General features: G+C 48.7%; 1 protein-coding gene across 1 annotated transcript; it reads right to left on the reverse strand.

The window, feature by feature from the left end:
- Positions 1 to 560: 560 nt before the first annotated feature.
- On the reverse strand, positions 561 to 18500 carry NADSYN1 (NAD synthetase 1). The gene is made up of 21 exons (XM_064163038.1): positions 18206 to 18500; positions 17905 to 17965; positions 17341 to 17457; positions 16137 to 16190; positions 15667 to 15756; positions 14790 to 14841; positions 13971 to 14059; positions 13074 to 13191; positions 12098 to 12229; positions 11187 to 11261; positions 10912 to 11036; positions 10676 to 10724; positions 9922 to 10024; positions 9509 to 9677; positions 9035 to 9170; positions 7719 to 7825; positions 6830 to 6961; positions 6153 to 6222; positions 4952 to 5080; positions 4055 to 4231; positions 561 to 1373 (listed from the first exon to the last, which is right to left on the reverse strand). The coding sequence occupies exons 1-21, from the start codon at positions 18288 to 18290 to the stop codon at positions 1320 to 1322; spliced, it is 2124 nt and encodes a 707-aa protein (XP_064019108.1). The 5' UTR covers positions 18291 to 18500; the 3' UTR covers positions 561 to 1319.
- Positions 18501 to 19443: the final 943 nt, after the last annotated feature.

Raw genomic sequence — 19443 nt, forward strand, 5'->3', positions numbered from 1 at the left:
GCGGGGCTGCTGCCGCCGCCGCGGTCACTGTGCTGCGCCCTGGCACGCTTGTGCGAGATCGTGTGGCGAGGGCTGCGGTTGGCGCCGGTGCTCAGCGCTGCTGAGGTCGCAGCTGCAACACTGGGTTCAGTTTCTGTGCCCTCAGCGCAAGCAGGACGTTGAGGGGCTGGAGCGGGGCCAGAGAAAGGCAGTAAAGCCGGTAGAGGGGCTGGAGAAGAGGGCTGGTGAGGAACAGCTGAGCGCCCTAGGGCCGTTAAACCCGGAGAAGAGGCTGAGGTGTCTCAATCCCCTGAGGGAGGCCGGAGCCGGGTGACGGGTGGGCTCTCCTCCCTCGGAACGAGTGACGGGACAAGAGCGAACAGCCTCACGCTGCACCAGGGCAGGTTTACAGCGGACGGTAGGAAAACAGAGGGCAGCGCCCTCTGCTGGTGGCACCAGAGCATAGAGGAATAACAGCAGTTGTGTGGATACCAAACTTGTGCCTCATGTCTTGCACAGAAAAGATACCAGAAGGCATTCGAGGTAGAGTCAGTTATCCTTAAGCATCAAAAGCCCCAGGAGAGAAGACATCATGCTAGCTTTATTCAAAACCCTTCTAACACAGATGAGGATCTGGGAGAGCAAAAACAATTCAGCAGTTCCTGAAGATGCTGATGAAGATATCAATCCTCTCTGAGAAATACAAGTCAGAGATTTTAAAGTTGACACACACAGCAAAAAGATACAAAACATGAAGATGAAGTCCACTTTGGACCCTGCTAAAAAGGAGATTGCTCACTTGCTTCAAGTTAGACACGCTTCTAATAGCTTCTGTGGCCATTCAAGACACTGGGCACTCTGTAGACCACACAGCCAGTGTGGATAAACAAAATAAAATACATCAAGTAATAACTGAATCAATCAGCATCATAAAATTACAAGTTTATTGCAGAGTCAAATGAGTTTCCCCCCCAACAGCACATGCCAGACCTGCTAACATCTTACACTTCCAGCTGATGCTCTAAAATCATACCCAAACATAACTATTTGTGTGCATTGTTGCTTTCACAAGACTACCCTGTATTTATTTATGATTGATGGGCTTATCCATATGTTTTTAATTAAAGGCAGTTAAGTAGTGGAAGAGAATCCTTAATTATTCCTTAGCCAAAGGATGGCCTCAATACATTCGGAATGAAACTGGGAGTCAATTAAAAACATAGACCTGATTACAGTACCATTTACAGTGCTCATCTCAACAGCTGTTTGGTTCCTCATCACAGAGTGCTCCAGTTTTGAACATTCTGCTGAGCAAATGAGCAGTTAAGCAAGTCAGCAAATCAGTCCACATCTTCAGCTAGAGAAACTCCTTCCTTTTCTTCCAGCTTGGATACCTGCAAGCAAAAAGGAAACCGATTCAAGAGTAAAAGTGAGTTTGCGTTGAATGCCTGCTGTCTGTTCAGATTCCCATCACAGAACAGTCTAGAGCCCCAGAGTTACCAGGAGCTGACAGTGGGATACACATTAGAGGACAACTGAGCTGGACGGGGTGTTAGTTACAGTCAAAACACGTCTGACTTTCTTCCCACCCACCCTGTTACCCTCCCCTCAGCTGCATGCTCCCAGTTTCCCTCCTTTTTCTCGGTTTGGTGATTTAATTTAGCTGACCAAGGAGCGAGACAGCACCAAGGCCATTCTAGAAGCCAGGAGTGACATGGGGAGGGAGCTGTCGGATCAGATCACTCCCTAATCTGGAACCCTGCCCATACCAGAGAGCCTAGAACAATTGGAACAAACACAGGAAAGGCTTTCCACGCACACATAGAATTTTACGTAAGTGACCTTCACTGGTCTAAAGAAGAGGAATTACTTTGTATTAAGTTAAGCTGTTGTTAGGACTCACACTGTGAATAGTTTCAGAAAGGGCTCTGTAAACTCACGGAGGACAGAGCAAGAGCACACAATGTTCTGCACTTGATCTCTGGAAAACTCAGTTCTGTGTTCCCCAAACCTATGGGCATAACAGGGAAGGTCATACTGTGAGTTCCCCATTCTTAGGTTCTTCCTTCAGCATCTGCCACTGGTTGTGAAAGAGGTACACAAAGATACTTGGGTTGATCATCTCTTGGTTTGGCCAAAAGCAGACAATTTTGTGGTGTGACACTGGGAGTAGGTGTGCCAGCTTTCTTCGGAGCTACAGCACAGCTCCTGCAAATTGTGCCAGCTACTGAAACCCAGAGAACATTTTGGCACCTAGAAACTGTGGAAGTACATGCTCTGAATGCACACCCTTTACTTCAGACTGCAGTTCCTAGGGCTGCTCTAAAGCACTAGAAATCTCATCACCCAAGTGGAAGCTCCAGCTAGGGAGGGATGAATGACATTAAAACTCCAAGGGCAAATCTGGCAATTCCCAGCAAACGCTATGATCTCAGCTTCCTCTTAGCCCTGTTCCTTCTGCAGAGGGAATTTAGCACTTAGAAGAGTGGAGCTGCAAATATCCAAAGCACAGAAGTACTTTCCACAAAGCCAGATTTCTGTATCATTAGCATTCCAGACTGTTTCCCTTCCCAAATGAGCTTGAGCTGTAACATGACTCTTCCGAGGGAAAACCTGGCATTACCTAACTCAAGGTGCTTTTCATCTCATTTAGACTTTCTGCCTTACTTTCACAGACCTGTTTCTGTGCCAGAAAAACCTCAAGTGCAGATGAAGTCCCAGAAGCATAATTATCAGTGACACATTGCCCTAGAGAGTGATTGTCTTCTGCGTTACGGTCTGCACAGCAAGTGGAAACCCTTAGAGCAAGGCCCTTCTTCAACAGGGTAGATGTGGCTCACATTATTGCAAGCTGCTGTTTGCCAGTCCTGCAGAAAGCTACTCATAACAATGAGTTATGGGTTCAGGTTGCTGCTGAACTTGATCACCTCGGGTTAGTGTTGCCTACCTAAGAGATTTTTCCCCACACTTGGCTCCCAGGAGTTAGCTGCAACAGTTAGTACGCTCGCACAGCACAGCTGCTGTGACACACAAACCCAGTGGAAGAGTGTAGCAACAACCTGGATCATTACAACAAACGTTAATCACATTTACTGTAAGCATAAAATGATTACATTTTGGTCCAGGTCCTACAAAAATATTGTACCCAGCTCTCACTGAGACCCAAAGAACTTTTGTCCTGGGCTTCAGTGGGAGAGAGTCCCAAACGGCAGAAAAAGCACCACCATTCAGAGCTGTACAAACGCACTGCACGTGGCAGCTCTTACCCTAGGTTTCAAGGCAATAAACCACTATTACAGCATGTCTGGCACTTCACAGATGAGGGAATTAATATTTTATTACATATATAAACATATTCTTAAAAGCAACTGAGGTGTAAAATCCCTGGCAGAAAACACTCCCAAGGTGCTAAAATTCTTCAGCCCAGCATTTCTGCCATAAAGAAAATGCATTAAAACTACACCAAAGGTGTGACTGAAACTACAAAAAGCTTTAGCTTGGGGCTCAAGCCCTCTACCCCTCCCAGGGCTCATAGTGAGCACTGTACCACTGCTGTGTTTGAGCAAACACGTGCTTCTGAGTCAACTGAGCTGAAGGTTCAGGAAAGGAATTGTTGCAGAAGCAGGTGGGAGAAGCATTCACAATGAATTGCTGCCTCTTGCTTGCTTTTCCCACACAGATGTAGGTCAAGCCTTAATCCTGCAATTAAACAGATCCCTTCAGACAGGTCCTGAACTGAAACTGAAACATCAGCACAAGACTTCATGAGCACAGGCACACCTGTTAGCTTCGGGCCTCAGTACATACATTCTCTCTTGGGTCTTTTTTCTCTTCACACTTTCTTAGAGAAATAACAAGCCACACTTAGTGGCAACACCAACACAGGCTACCCTGAAACCAGAATTCTTAGCCTCACAGCCACGGGAGAAGAATTACCACAGTTAGCTCTGTGTTAAACTCTTCTCCTGAGTAAGAGAGTAGTTAGCTGTGTTTTCCTGGGGATGCACTGCAGCTGGGCTCGTCGCACGGCAAGGGCTTTAAACATGACCCCAGAGAAGCAGCAGAGGGCCTTTACCTGTTTATCTATGCACCTAAACTGCCAGGACCAAGCGGTGTTATACAGGAAGGGCCTCAGGTCAAAGCGGTTGTCATCTGGACTGTAGTTCTCGGCGTGGTAGGACGGAGTGAGAGTGGTCATTTTATGTCTGTTCACGGAGTACATCCTGAAGAAATGCTTGACCTTTGATGCCACCTGGTGTACAAAGAATAAAGCTTTGACTCAGATGAAGGTTCTCAAGAGGAGAACAGGATTCTGGAGGCTGTGTTCCAGCTTACACAGCCATTTTTTCTGTTAACACTGACATACGTTATCTGCTACTACTGGTATGATACACTGTGGATGACCCTGCCTGGCAGAGGCGTTTAGGACCAGTTTCAGACTCTACCTTGGTCTCTGCACCTATCACCTACCAGTAAAGAAGTGCCTTGTGAAAAATGACAAAATCTAGCAGCAAGCACTTGGCTCTGCAACTCAGGTGACAACCTGGAGTTTTTCCTCTCTGTGCAAGAAGGGAAGAACTGCCTAACAGCAAAGCAGATACTCCTGCAGTGTAGGCTGTGGGGCAAAGCAAGAGCCTCTTCCTGTCTCAGAACACATAGCCACAGGCTTCTAGAGCAGCTAGCCATGATAGGTCAGAAGACAATTCTCCCTGCAGGAATAGCTCTGAGGCAATTTGTTTTCACATTACCCAACTGCTATTGTAACAATGTTCACTGCAAACAGCAAGCTCCCTTCTTTTCACAGATGCCTACCAGTTTTTCCAGTATATTCTGTAGAACAATCTCTAAACACAGAAAACATAAACTCTCTGAGTTTGAAGGAGCCCTGCTTGATCTCTCTCCAGACATACTCTGTTTTGGCTAAGACATTACACAGATGAAATGAGTTTGGGGTTTTTTGTGTGTGTGTTACCTCTCTTGGAGTACAGACTTCCTTCCACATATTAATCAGCTTACAGAACATACTGTATGGTCCAGCCTTGGCAATTTTTCTTAATTTGCCATAGATTGAGAGCTCTGCATATGTCATCCCCATATCCACCTGAAATCACACACACAGGAAGTCACTGAAAGTCTTCGTTGTGCAAACTAGAGTGAACAGTTCCATGGAGCAAGTACAATAACCCAAAGGAATGCCAAAATGAAATTGCCAATGATCAAAAAGACAGACACAGTAATCACAGAGTGGTAGGTGTTGCAAGTGACCTTCAAAGCTCATCCAGTCCAACCCCCCTGCAGTCAGAAGGGACAACCTCCACAAGAGCAGCTTGCTCATAGCCTTCTCCAGCCTCACCTTGAATATCTCCAGGGATGGGGCCTCAACCACCTCCCTGGGCAACCTGCTGCAGTGTTCCAGCAGCCTCATGGTGCAGAACTTGTTGCTAACATCCAATCTAAATCTGCTCTGCTCTCATTACAAACCACTGTCTTCATCCTGTCCCTCCAGGCCTTTGCACACAGTCCCTCTGCAGCCTTCTTGTAGCCCCTTCAGGTACTGGCAGGCTGCTGTTAGGTCTGCCTGGAGCCTTCTCTTCTCCAGGCTGAACACCCCCAGCTCCCTCAGAGCAGAGTTGCTCCAAACCCTGACCATTTTTGTCACCTTCCTCTGGACCTGCTCCATCAGGTCCATGTCCTTGCTGTGTTGAGGGCTCCAAAGGTGAACGCAGCACTGCAGGTGAGGTCTCACCAACCCTACAGTTAAATATCCATCACTCCTCAAAGGCAGTTGTCAGGCTCACCAGTCCTCTCTTTCCCAAGTGGAGAGCAGGGAAGGTTTGGGGGAGAAGGAAGGGTTCCACCAGCAGTCATTTTAACAGCAGTATCCCTGACTGACTCTTTTGGTATTAAGAATTGAATTTCAGAACACTCATCCTTCCAAATGTCCCAAATATACCATCCTCCCAAAAAATAGTTAATGTGCTGCTTTGGAAACTGCTGTCAACAGGGGTGAGGCTGGTGTGGGATGCTCAGTGCCTTGCCAGCAGCCTTATGCCTGATGACAACATGCTTGTCAATTGGCACAGCTACACTGAAGAGCAGAAGTGCAATCATCAGACAAAACACAGACTGGGGGATAAAGCTCACCAGAGGATTTTAAAGTCACTGCCCATTACCTCATCAGTTTGAGCCACTTGTCCATCCACCAGAGGCTCTAACTCTGCCGTGGGAGGAGCTGACATGATACTGTAAGAAGAAGGGAAAAGCACAGGTTCTGTCCAGTCTGATTTGTTACAAATCACATGTTCCAAACTTTGTCAGGGCAGAAGCTGCTGAAGAGTGAGGGATCTCGAGAGAAGTGCTACTTGCAGGCTGTTCCAGGCTTAAAAAGCAATGCTTTATACCTGGGACATAAAGCACTTCCTTCAGTGGAATTAACACCAATGTTGCCTGCAGTAACTCCTAAGACTGGCAGCATTTCAGCTCCCAGCAGTTGACACTGTGTGATCACAGACAACATTTAAGAGCACAGGGGTGTGCAGGATGCTTTCCTTTATCAGCATTTGCAACATTACTGCAGCGTAGCTCTGTTAGCAGAGAAAACCAAACTGTGCAGTCCACAGAGTCACAAAATCAGTCAGGGCTGGAAGGGACCACAAGGATCATCCAATTCCAACCCTCCTGCCACGGGCAGGGACATTCTACCCTAGAGCAGGCTGGCCACAGCCTCATCCAGCCTGGCCTTAAACACCTCCAGGGATGGGGCCTCAACCACCTCCCTGGGCAGCCCATCCCAGGCTCTCACCACTCTCACACAAATACAGCCACTAAGTACCACAGCTTCAGCACTCACCTTCGGAGGGCTGTGAGCTGAAAATTTTCAATGCAGTACTGAATGAAGTTCTTCAGATCAGTTTTGCTGACCCCACCGATAGGATTGATGTCGGCGCTGGAGCAGTCGTACTTGGTCAGGTAGCCACGGAGACTGCGCAAGAGAGGAGACAGCAGCCGCTGATGGACCGCACGCAGCTCCTCATCACTTGGGCTGCAGGCAGCACCCGTGCAGCACACAGGCAGGGAGACACAGACTGCAGAGTTCATGTGTCTGCACGTGTGAGACAAACGTGTTCACCCACACCAGACTACTGCATGGCCACGGAACTGCCAGGAGGGGGAAGACAATCCTTGAAAGGATTCGAGCCCGTGCTCTAGCCTAATATACCTGATGTGAAACAGCTCAAGTGTTGTCCTGACCAGCTGAAAAATAACCCCACCAAACAGCCACAGAATCGGCTGCTCTCACAGGTTAGCGGTCCCACAAGCTTCAGGGGACTGCTTTAATCCTCCAGCAGTCAGCTCCAGTAACAGTCCTCCAGATTTTCAGAATCTGGTTTTCAACTCAGAGGTCACAGTCTGACTCAGAATCCACCAGCTGAAAATCCCACAGACACCAGACTGGAAAGTTAACCTGGCAAGTGCTCAGGCAAGTTCTGCTGCAAACAGCCAGGGGAAGAGCACCGTTTTAGTGCAAAGCTGTGACAATACTTTGGCTCAGCTTCTGAAACACAGATCATTGTCCATTCGGGCCAGCCCAGCTACTCTCATCACTTCAGCATACCAGTCTAGGCTTAGCTTGTTACCTTTTCTGGCCAATCACCCACCCCAGGATTTGATAGAGCTGCAAAGAAATGCAGTGACCTGCTCCCAGCTCGTCTGGGTTTAGATTCCTGTCTTTCACCAACCTCTCGTCCACATTGGCTGACCCTAGCACCAGCAGTCCTCCTGGTATCCCCCGAGTCCACAGCGTCAGCTGAGCGAACAGGTAGGCAAGGACCATTCTTATTCTGGCCTGCAAAGCAGAACGAGAACTACAGCAAATCCACCAGGCAGAAGACTCCCTCCCCAGGCGACTCCCTGCACAAACCAACGAAGAACTAAGTACAGGAGGGGTAAGTGATGCTGCAAGAATGGGCTTGTGCAGAAGATGCCAAATGTGTAGGAAAGCCAGGTTCAGTACCCACTGCTGCCACAGAATCACACCACAGAGCAAGTTTATTCTACTCTCAAGGGCAGGATGGGGACTGGTTGCCATTTTCTACCTCCAATGAGCATTAATAAGGAACCATGAGGGATGAAGCATGCAAACAAAGCACCTGCCCACAGCATTCTGTCATGGTATTAGACTACAGGGATTTATTTGCCCAAAATCTGTAAAAAGCTCCCTTTGCTTTTGCCCCCATTCTGAAATGCAACACTTTGTTGGATGATAACCATACCAAAGAGACCTCAGATTCAGCCTCCAGCTCTAGCTGCAGTTCTGTGTGATGTTAAGCAAATCACCAAGCTCCTATCCCACCACTGAAAGCCGATTAAAAGGATTCAATGTTTGACTCCAGAAGGGACAGCTTGATTTCTTCAGTAATAGCAGAGGAAGAAAGATGAACTCAAGTCTCACACAATGGTGTGGGTTGGAACACACCTTAAAGACAAGACAGCTCTGAGGAGACCTCACAGTGGCCCTCCAGTACTTGAAGTGGCCTACAGGAAAGCTGGGGAGAGATTTTTCACAAGGGCTTGTAGTGATAGGATGAGAGGGAATGAATTGAAGCTGGAAGAAGGGAGATTTGAACTGGAGACTAGGAAGAAATTCTTTGCAGTGAGGGTGATGAGTCACTGGAAGAGGTTGTCCAGGGAGGTTGTGGATGTCTCCTCCCTGGAGATGTTCAAGGCCAAGCTGGATGAGGCCTTGAGCAACTTGGGCTGGTGGGAGGTGTTCCTGCCTATGGCAGAGGAGGTTGGAAGTAGATGATCTTTTCAAGGCCACTTCCAATCTAAACCACTCTGTGAAGAATCTAGGTGGGATCATAGATGCTTGCTGCAGAGAAGCATCTCTTGAAAGCCCATGAATCTTCAGGGACACACAGCAACAAGCTCAGCTTTTCACAGCAGCTCAAGGGAAGGGCCCATTTTGCTGCTTTACTGTTTCACACTCTTTCAGGAGAAAAAAAAACCAAAAGAGCAAAAAGGTCTGACCTGATCCAGCCCACAGGAAACACACCTGCACGTTCTGGAGTGCCAGGTTTTCTCTGCTGCTCCCTCCACAGGCAGCAAAGCGAGGAGTTCGACCTGTCACCATGCTGAAAATTCCCACGACAGCTTTCACAGCCACATCTATGTTCAGGTTGATGTGATAGCTGAGAAGAAGTCAAACAGAAGTGACTCAGCTAGCACAATCTGACCACAGAAAACAGCTTTTGAAAAGACACCACCACCACCCCCGACGTGAAACAATGCTTTAAGGCTGCTACCATCTCAGATCTGGTATGAAAAAGACTTAGGTAAGAGCAACACCTTGCAGGGCAATTCCATGTCCTTCACCAAATGCTTCTAGGTTTGCCTCACATTTACACATTCCATGTCTGCAACACTGCTGCTCACCACACCTACTACCCCTCTCCTATTTCTCCCCATTTTAGAGTTTGAAAGTCTTTGCCAGAACATCATTCTGTTCCCAGCACCTTCCCACCTGTACCTGCCTATTTGCTCAGCCAGCAGTTTAGCCCTGTTGCAGGTATCCTGGGAGGAGTTCTCACTGGCCATGTAGCAGGTGGTAAAGACACGTTTGCAGAGCTCCCTTGGCTCCTCGGGGACGTAGGTCTCATCATTCACAATCCTGCGTGCATCAGCCAGCACATCTGCATCTGTGGGTAAAGCAAGAGGCACACGGCAGGAGTGGGTACTGTTGTGCTCCTGCTGTCTGGAATACAGAATCATAGAATGGTTTAGCTTAGAAGGGACCTCAAGGATCACCCAGTTCCAATCACATTTTTAGTTGCATTTCTGAAGAGACACAAAGAACAACTGGGCAAGAGTCTCCGGCTGCATCTATTGCACCAGCTAACATGAACTTGTCCATAAGCATTAGCCAAACACACGTCTACTTACTTCCATTCCTGACTGCCAGGCAAACCTGGTGGCACATGGAGTACACTATGCAAGCTGTGGCAGAGCTGTCAATCCCACCACTAAGAGGGAGGAGAAATCCTGCCTTGAAAACACAGCAAGGAAGATGTTGCAAAGAGCACAATCAGAAAAAAGATGTATTGTACCATTCAGAAACACTGTCAAACCCCTGTAAAATAACTCCACATGCACTGTTCAAGCCTGCTTAAGTTCTGCTGGAGGAAACAAACCAACCAGCCCTACCAAACCCTCTTCAACTCGCACTGACTCTGTAATCAACCAAGTAGTCAGTGTATACCCTTTGGCTATGGAAACTTCCAGTAGGTCTTCACCCTCTCCTACGACAGAAGAGCTAATAACATGAATTCAGTGTTCCATGTACATTTCACTGTTAAGCTGAATTACTCATTCATCTCACTCTGCTTCTTTGAAACACCTTCATTATGCTGTTAAACTATTTTCCATCCTCAACAGACAGAGTTTCAAAGCAAAAGAGATCTCCTCTTTCAGGTGAGTTGGATGTTGCTTTCTGAGACAGCAGGATTCCTAAGGAGAGGTCTGCAGAACACACTAAAGCCACACTGCACAGAGGTTTTAAGTGTGAACGAGCTACCAGTGAAAACCTCAAACCTTGCACCTAGGCCTAGCCTCACTTTGCAGAAGCAGCAGCACAGGACAGCAGCGTGCTGCCCCTGTGGCACAGAAGGGGGCAAGGATCAAAACCAGCTCTTCTTACCTGCTTGCTACGCCTTAGATAGTCCCAAAGCCAGCATGCAGGGCCAAGGCTGAAATCACAGAACATGCTTATTCCAAGAGGGTTATGGAACAAGACCTAAACAAGTCAACATATTCACTGTGGGCTTCCAATTAGACACTTTATTTACTCACATATAAACCATATCTTATGTTTACCTCTTTTTATAGTTTGAGCTCTAATATTTTTGTTGGTGGTTCCAAGCAGTATGTGCTTACCTGATCTCCTCCTCAGGACTGTGATGTCTCCACTGGATTGGCATGCAAGTAGGCACAGCTACATCAGCAGAGCACGACAGGGCAAAATTCACTTTTACCCTGGGATAAGGATTCACTTTACTTGCCTAAGCAATAGAACAGAAGAATTGGGAAGGCATAAGTATTAAGGCAGCTAGAAAACAGCAACTCTATGGAATGCTGTGAAAATCAAGAGGAGCAAATGCTGTTCAAAGCTGGCAGAGTTCACAAAGCTAAGCTCCACCAAGAACTCTTACCGCTAAGTTCCGAGATGAAATCTCTGCTCTGTAACTCCGAACATCCTCCAAGTCCAGAGTGGCAACCAGCACCTCCTGTGGAAGGGCTTTCAGCATTAGGCTAATACACAAGCAGACAAACAACAAACATCTGACAGGCCTCGACTACCAGAAGCCCCAAGTAAGGATAAAGCACTTAACTTCCTTCAAAGAGACTTCCAGACTCACTTCCCAAGTCACTGCTGACTCAGCAGAACTGCTGCATCACCAGGTGAGCACAGCTGGCTCCCTTCACTGGAGACACCAGCACACACATGACCCACAACAAGTCTACAGCACTTGTGAGGTAGCTGAGCCCAGAGTCTGGAAAGGGTTGAGCATAAATTCAGCCTTACCAATTTGGCCAATAACATTTGTCCAACAATATCCAAAACAGGAAGGGCATGGACCTGAGGGAGCAGGTCCAGAGGAGGGCCACTAAAATGATCATGGGCCTGGAGCACCTCTGCTATGAGGACAGGCTGAGGGAGCTCAGGGTGTTCAGCCTGGAGAAGAGAAGGCTCCAGACAGACCTAAGAGCAGCCTGGCAGTAGCTGAAGTGGGCTACAGAGGGACTGTTTGCAAAGGCCTGGAGGGACAGGATGAAGACAATGGTTTGAAATGAGAGCAGAGCAGATTTAGATTGGATGTGAGGTACAAGTTCTGCACCAGGAGAGTGCAGGAACACTGCAACAGGTTGCCCAGGGAGGCAGTTGAGGCCTCATCCCTGGAGATGTTCAAGGTGAGGCTGGACAAGGCTCTTGTGGAGAATGTCCCTTCTGACTGCAGGGGGTTGGACTGGACGACCTTTGGAGGTCTCTTCCAAACCAGAGCACTCTGATTCTGTGCCTGTAACTTCAGGTGTCCCAAGCAGCTCTAGATGAGTACATTACCACATCATCCAGTGAAAACTGGGATCCTTGGGCAATTGTCTCTCCGTTCAGGGAAATCATGGCACAGCCGTCGTAATAGAGACGATCACCATCGCAGCCCTTCTGGTTAGCTAGAACATAAATTCCACCATTCTGGGAGGAAAACAAACACACAGAGACAAAAGTGCTTTTCAGAATGCAGCACCTGACAGAGTGCTAAAAGACAAAAAAGTTACTTCTCCGTTCCTGCCCTCTGGTCTGCCTTTGCACTGTGAATGATTTACAGCTGGGACTTCCTTGTCATTTGAAAAAGCACTTGGCATGGGATAGACTGGGTCGTAGGAAGAAGTTCTTCAGTACAAGGGTGGTGAGACTCTAGGATAGGCTGCCCAGGGAGGCTGTGCATGTCCCCTCCCTGGGGCTGTCTAAGGCCACGTTGATTGAAGCCTTGAGCAACCGAGTCTAATTGAGAGGCACCCCTGCTCATGGTGGAGAGGTTGGAGTAGATGATCTCTGAGGCCCCTTCCAACTTGAGCCATTCCATGATTCTATACACGGCAGAAGCAAGCAATTATATAAGCCAATACAGAAAGTGAGCTCCATCCCTCTCACACTGTTGGGAGACAGAAGTCTCCTGTTATTAACAAGGGTAGTTCCCTGGGCTGCACTTCTACATTGGAATTCTAAGTTCCAAGTGAGCTTGAGAAAAGCAGAAAGATGGTGACAGAAGCTGTGTCTGGCTACCTGGGCGCAGAGCAAACACTGTTAAATGCAAGCAAAGCTCTCTATGTTGCAATCACAAAGCAGCTGGACAGATTCAACTTCCTTCACAGCACATCCATTTCTTTGGGTTTGCTCCCATCACTGCTAGGCAGGTTCCCAGGCTAACAACTACATGCTTTCTTTAAGATACACAGAAATTTCAGAGAAGAACAATGCATTTTAAGTAAGAAAACTGGGGCCCCTAACAAAACCCCCACTTCTTGCAAGTGTATACCTTTGCTGTGGCAGAATTGACTAAATCCACTCGGGTGTGAGCCTTGCGCAGCACGTGGTGACTCCCTGAAGAGTTAGTGAAGATTTCCACACCATCAAGACCCATCTCAATGTGAGGGCTGTCAGAGCAAGAGGTAGAAAAACAATCTGGCTGGCAATACTATGCTGTGAACACTGCAGGTATCATTTCAGACCACTGACAAATAAAAACATCTGTGTCACTGTCAGTTTTCTATGTGTCTCAGCTCGAACGAGGAAAGCACTCTCCGAAACACCTCTCTTCTTGCACTGCCTGACTCTTCTGTCAAAGACCTACAGTGACTGCAGAGGGCAGAAGGGCTTTTGCTCATGAGATGATAACTACTTTTACTCTGTAGGAGCCTGGGTCTCAAAAAAAGAGGGATTGGCCAAAGCTGCAGATAAAAAGAATAAAGAAAATAAAAGAAAAAGTCCTAACAGGGCTCTGGAACTGTAAAGACAAGGCACAGAACTGGGACAAACAGGGGATTACAACTGCTAGACAAAACTGCCAACACACAATAGCTGTCACTTTGACCACAGATCAAGTCACAGAGATGGGTCCAGAGAGGACATTTCAACCTCTGGTTGAACTAAAAGCTGGCCAGTATCTGAAATGTGAGCACTCATTTGCCTCGTTCAGCTTTTCTGTATTTCTCTCCTACCTTCTCCTTCAAATGAATTCCACTTAAGTTCCTAAACTTACTTTGCTACCCTGCACTAGTCTAGTTAAATCCTTCCTGTGATGGATTTATTGTTGCCAATTGTCTTCTAGTCCACTGACACTCTCTGGAAGACACACTAGCTGGAATAACACATTTATTTGAGGCAGGCCCAGGGTTATGTTTTAGTTTCCTGTCTATTTCCTCTTCCCCCTTACCTGTTTGGTGCCCAGAGCTCTTCACATATTTCTGCCCCTAGGCAGGTATCTCTGGTGGCTAGCACTGCATCCCCAAAAGGAACAGTTTCCTGAGAGAAAGCAAGAACATCCTGACAAACAGGTCATAGAAGAATCTGTCCCATTCAGAAAGTTAACGACAAATGTAAGAACAAATATGAAGTGGTATACTCAGTTCTGTGGGACGAGTGACACAGCATCAAGCACAGCACATCCTCCTTCATTTTATGCCAAGTTTAAGTACAATAAAAAGCTCTAAACTGCTAATCTCTGAACTGTGCTGAAATTCTGTGTTGGAATTCCAGTACTATTCAGATCCAGTGCTTTGTTGAAAGGCAGGAAAACTGCTCTGGGATTAAAGAAAACAGAGACTGTCATTTGCTAGGACTCTCACTCATGCTTTAGTGGGAAATAGCCTAATATTCAGACCTCTCAACCAAGGAGTTTAAACATTGCTTTATTCTTTTTTCTACCTCAGAACACATACTCATTTCTTGCCTTAGCACAGAAAAACTCAAGACCACAACTTGCAAAATAAGGCAAAGAAGCTCCTGCATAAGTAAATGAGGCTAATTTAAAAATGACTTGTTTTGCTGCCAAATACTAACACCAAGCAGGGTTAAACTGTGCTCTCCTTTAATGGAGCTGAGCACTATCACTGAAATCTAGCAATCTCCAACGTGACTGACAGCAGAATTTGGTGTACTACCACTCTCATGCCACAAATCCTGTTCATTTCAATTGCTGGATCTGGAAGATGTTAAAGGCAGAAAAGAAAATGGAAGTTCTTTAAAAACTTACCTGTTCAGTCACCTCCTGAATTATCCTGGGCAGAAAATACTCCTCCACTTGCCTAAAGCAGGTTTATAGGTTGTGAAAACATCATTAAGTCAATCACAGCATAAAACCCAATTCTCATCTCCACATTCTGTCACCTTCTAACACTGATTGAGGACATGTATTTCAGCTGTACAGGACTGTGTATGAAGAGGCTGTAAAGGAGCAATGTGCCACTTAGGTTCAGAAGTGTCTGGCAAACACTGCTCCATCCTAGCCATAAGCTGGACCAAACAAGGATCACACCGTGCAGTCACACACCAAATCCATGTTTCTTTTCTTGCAGCGTTGCTACATGAGTAACTCAGCACTCATCTGCTACTGACTGGGCTTAGAACAGATGCTCAAGGGGTCTCTCAGAAGCACTTTACTGAGACCATCAAGTCAGAACGTTCCCTGACTGAAGCATGAGCACATGGTATCAGAGATGAGCACCAGGTGTATCATGCAGCACCATAAGGTATACAGCCTTCATCCTGAATTCTGACAACCATTTCACACTGATCTCCAGTCTCATACCCAATGGGCAGCAGCAACTGAGCAGGCAAACACAGGCCCCTCCAACCCTCAACTGCATGCAGTTATGAAGTGGGCACAAGGAAAGCAATGCTACTACACTGACTGCAGCAGCATGCTGCCACACTTTTCCTTCCAGCTCAGCAGTTCAGAGTTTGACTGTACTTAATATAACTGAGCTTGAGTTATGCAGCTCAGCTGACTCCATCTTGCTGCGCACCCTGCAGCAGCACTGATGCATTGCTGAAGAGATGTCAATCCTTTTGCCATGGCTGCAAGCAGCAAGCTGTGGTTTTAAACCCAGTCTTAACAGTAGCCAGCCTACCTTGCTTTGCTCCATGGGGTAAACCACCTGAGCTCCCTGTAGTTTCCTGCATTTGCCAGTGATATTTTTGGTCTAATGAGAAGAATTTTTCTTAACACATAAAGGAAAACAGAAAGTGTGAGTTAGGTCCTGATGTACAGCCAGGCAACACTAAGTAACACCGACACCAACCCTCTTTCCTGTGATGATGTGTATCAAACAACTACTACATACAGGGGTTTCTGAAGTGCCTGTTGGCAGACTTAGAGGGTTTTTCTTTCTGCAATCTTTCAGAAAGCAGTGGAAATTTAGATTCTACAAATTCAGAAAGGGAAAAAGGATAGTGGAAAACATGAGCTGTCTTTCTAAAATTGAGTAGACAGGAAGGCAGCTACACCACTCTACACAGCACTGCAGGATCTTAAAGGCCAAACAAGTCTCTGAGAGGACATACTCAAGTATTGTCTCCCAACACATGCAGAGCCACTTACTTATTTAAAAAGATCACTCGGCAGTTGTAGCGAACATTTCTGTGCAGAACAGGCCTGTGAAAATAGAGAGCAAAGTCACCAGTGGCTAACCCTCAGCAAGCCTGCAGATAGCACCAAGCTGTGTGGCACAGTCAACTTGATAGAGGGCAGGGATGCCATCCAGAGGGACCTGGACAGGCTGGAAAGATGTGCGTAGGCCAACCTCAGGACATTCAACAAGGCCAAGTGTGAGGTCCTGCACCCCAAGCACAACTCCAGGCTGGGTGGGGAATGGCTGAGAGCAGCCCTGAGGAAAAGGACCTAGGAGTCTGGGCTGATGAAAAGCTCAACAGGAGCCTGCAGACAGCAACCCTGTGCTGGGCTGCAGCAAGAGTAGTGTGGGTAGCAGGGCAAGGGAGGGGATTTTGCCCCTTTGCTCTGCTCTCCTCAGACACCACCTGCAGTCCTGTGTGCAGTTCTAGAGCCCCCAGCACAAGAAGGACATGGAACTGTTGGAGCCAGTCCAGAGGAGGACATGAAGATGCTGAGAGGGCTGCAGCAGCTCTGCTCTGAGGACAGGCTGAGAGAGTTGGGCCTCTGCAGCCTGGAGAAGGCTTCCAGGAGACCTTGGAGTGGCCTTGCAGCATCTGAAGGGGGCCTAAAGGAAGGCTGGGGAGGGACTATTGACAAGCTCTTGTAATGAGAGGATGAGGGGTAATGGGTTCAAATTGGCAGAGGGGAGATTGAAACTGGATGCTAGGAAGAAATTCTTTCCAGTGAGGGTGGTGAGACACCGGCACAGGTTGCCCAGGGAGGTTGTGGATGCTCCCTCCCTGGAGGTGTTCAAGGCCAGGTTGGATGAGTTATTGAGTGCCCTGTTCTAGTGGGAGGTGTCCCTGCCTATGGTGAGGGGTTGGAACTGGATGAGCTTTGAGGTCCCTTCCAACCTAAACCATTCTGTGATTCTGTGAAATGAAATTTAAAAAGCTACAGAATCTACTTCAAGGGTCCCAAAAGGGCTCAAGCAAAGACTTCCATCTTTGCACTGCATACCTTTCAGAAAGGGTTTCGTATGTCAGTCCTCACCATGGTAATTAAAAGGGAAAGTAGTGCAACTCTAAGATGTGCTTAAAGATTTAGTGCAGAGCCCTTGCAACTCAGAAACACAGCAGAGGCAGCACTCCTGGAGACCTACCCCTTTAGAACATGTACAGGTAAAACTTACATTCCCACATCACAGATGATATCTTGAGTAGCTGGAGACTCCAGAAGCTTTGCCAGAACTTGAAATGAATGCAGGAGTGTGTCAGACTCATAGTAGTGATCCGAGCAGCCATAACCACTGCATACAGAAACAGCACAAACAACAAAGTCAGCCAAAATCCACACCAGAGCCAAGGGACCAAAGGTACCTCAGCCAGGGGATACTGCATGCACATGGGCAGTCTACACAGAACAGGCAGAAGCAGCGCTGCCAAGGCCATCTCTATGGCCAGCACTCAAAGCTCTGGATTGCTGGGATTTTCCTTCTACAGGCAGCAGCGCGGGCCTGCAGAATTGGAAGCATCACAGGAAGACTCACTGAAACAGGTCAAATTACCACTTCCAGCCATGTTTCCAAGGGAAGGCAACCAAGCCTGTGCTTGCAGCTGCACTTCTCTGTGCGCTAACACGCTTTCAGTGATGCTTCGAGCGGCGCTAAGGTTCTGCATGGCTGATCCCCCTCCCAGCCTCAGCTCCTCAGTAAGTACCTGGGAAGGTCCCAAAGCAGAACCAGCAAAGCTCCTACCAGATTTCCAGCTCGGGACCAAGCCGATACCGGGCTCCTTTGCTCTTTGCGATGTCGATACCTGGAAGAGGGTTGCATTAAAAGCATCAGCCAGACGCTCAGGACCGCCCTGCACCGCCCGGCCTCCCTCGGACACGGGGCCCCGCGGCTCCGGGCACCGGACAGCACCAAGCAGGCACCGCCTCCGGTGCCGGCTGAGGAGAAAGGCGCGGCGGGAAGGCCCCTTCCCGCGGCAGCCGGCGAGCTCTGCAGGGCACCCAGCCCATGCCGATGCCGATGCCGATGCCGCCGCCCCACTCACTTCTCAAAATCCTCTGCAGGTTGCCGTCGAAATCCAGAGCCCACTGGTTGAGGGCGCAGGTGGCTACGGTCACCGCACGGCCCATGGCGGCTCGGCCGCCTACCCCTGCCGCTTCCGGGGCGGTACCGGGGCGGCACAGAGCCGCTCCTCACGGTACCCGCCAGTGGCTGCCGGTTTGCGGGTGGCTGTTCGGTGGGGCCGGCAGCAGCTCCCCGCCCGTCAGCGCAGCAAGCGCTGGCTCCGCTGAGCGCTGCCGCCCAGCCGCGGTGCGGCTCTCCCGGCGAAGCGTCCTGCTGCCGCGCCGGGCACGTAAAGGCGGTCCTGCAGAACAAGCTCAGAGAGCGAGGACTGCAGGGAACCGGAGCAGGGTCCAGAGGTTTGCGCCTTATTCACCTCATCAAGGCAACATTCAGGCTGCAACCCCCAAGGCAGCACAGGGCTTTACAGGGTCTGTCTTCCCCGGTTCAAGGACAAGGAACTACTGGAAAGAGTCCAGCGGAGAGCCACCAAGATGATGAGGCCAAGGGACTGAGGCATCTACTTTACGAGGAAAGGCTGAGAGACCTGGGGCTGCTCAGCTGGAGGAGGCTGAGTGGAGATCTCATTAATGCCTGTAAATATCTCAAGGGCCAGTGTCAGGATGGAGCCAGACGGTGCTGTCCAGTGATAGGACCAAGAGGCAATGAACTGGAACATAGGAGGGATAAAGGGAAAAGTTTCTCCCTTTGCGGGTGGCAGAGCACTGGAACAGACTGGTCAGAGAGGTTGCGGAGTCTCCGTCTCCGGCGGCATTCCAAAGCGGCCTGGACACGTTCCTGGGTGATTGGCGATTCTGCGCTCACGGGTGTTGGAGTAGATCATCTGCAGAGGTCCCTTCCACTCCTCACCAACCTGTGAGTCCAACCTTCTGCCTCATGTCCCTCGTTTTTTGCTGCCGTCAGCCTCCCTACAGATGGGATTCGAAGTTTAGTCTGTACTGAACTGCCTCCTTGCTCGTCAGTTCCCTTTCTTTCCGAGTATTTGTTCTTTTTAGCGATCTTTCCCACGCGGTGACCGAACCATGCCAGCCGCGACTAGCGCGGGCCGCAGCGCGCTGCTGTATCGGACCTTCTCACGGGAACAGCCGCTGCCGCGCCTTCCCCTTGCGGTGGGAGCCACTCTGCTGCCAGACGCCCACCGCTGCTCCGCGCCAGGCCCCACCCGCCGCGCCCTCAGCGGCGATGCCCTGGCCGGCGGCG

The sequence above is a fragment of the Pogoniulus pusillus genome, chromosome 24 (genome assembly GCF_015220805.1).
Source record: "Pogoniulus pusillus isolate bPogPus1 chromosome 24, bPogPus1.pri, whole genome shotgun sequence".
NCBI classification, from domain to species: domain Eukaryota; kingdom Metazoa; phylum Chordata; class Aves; order Piciformes; family Lybiidae; genus Pogoniulus; species Pogoniulus pusillus.

Excerpts from the sequence above, each read along its gene's own strand:
- NADSYN1 (XM_064163038.1), bottom strand. The coding sequence starts at position 18,290 with ATGGGCCGTGCGGTGACCGTAGCCACCTGCGCCCTCAACCAGTGGGCT. Across the intron at positions 10,025-10,675 it reads ATCTAAGGCGTAGCAAGCAG|GCAGGATTTCTCCTCCCTCT; the intron begins GTAAGAAGAGCT and ends TGTGTTTTCAAG. Across the intron at positions 9,678-9,921 it reads CCTGGCAGTCAGGAATGGAA|ATGCAGATGTGCTGGCTGAT; the intron begins GTAAGTAGACGT and ends CTTTACCCACAG.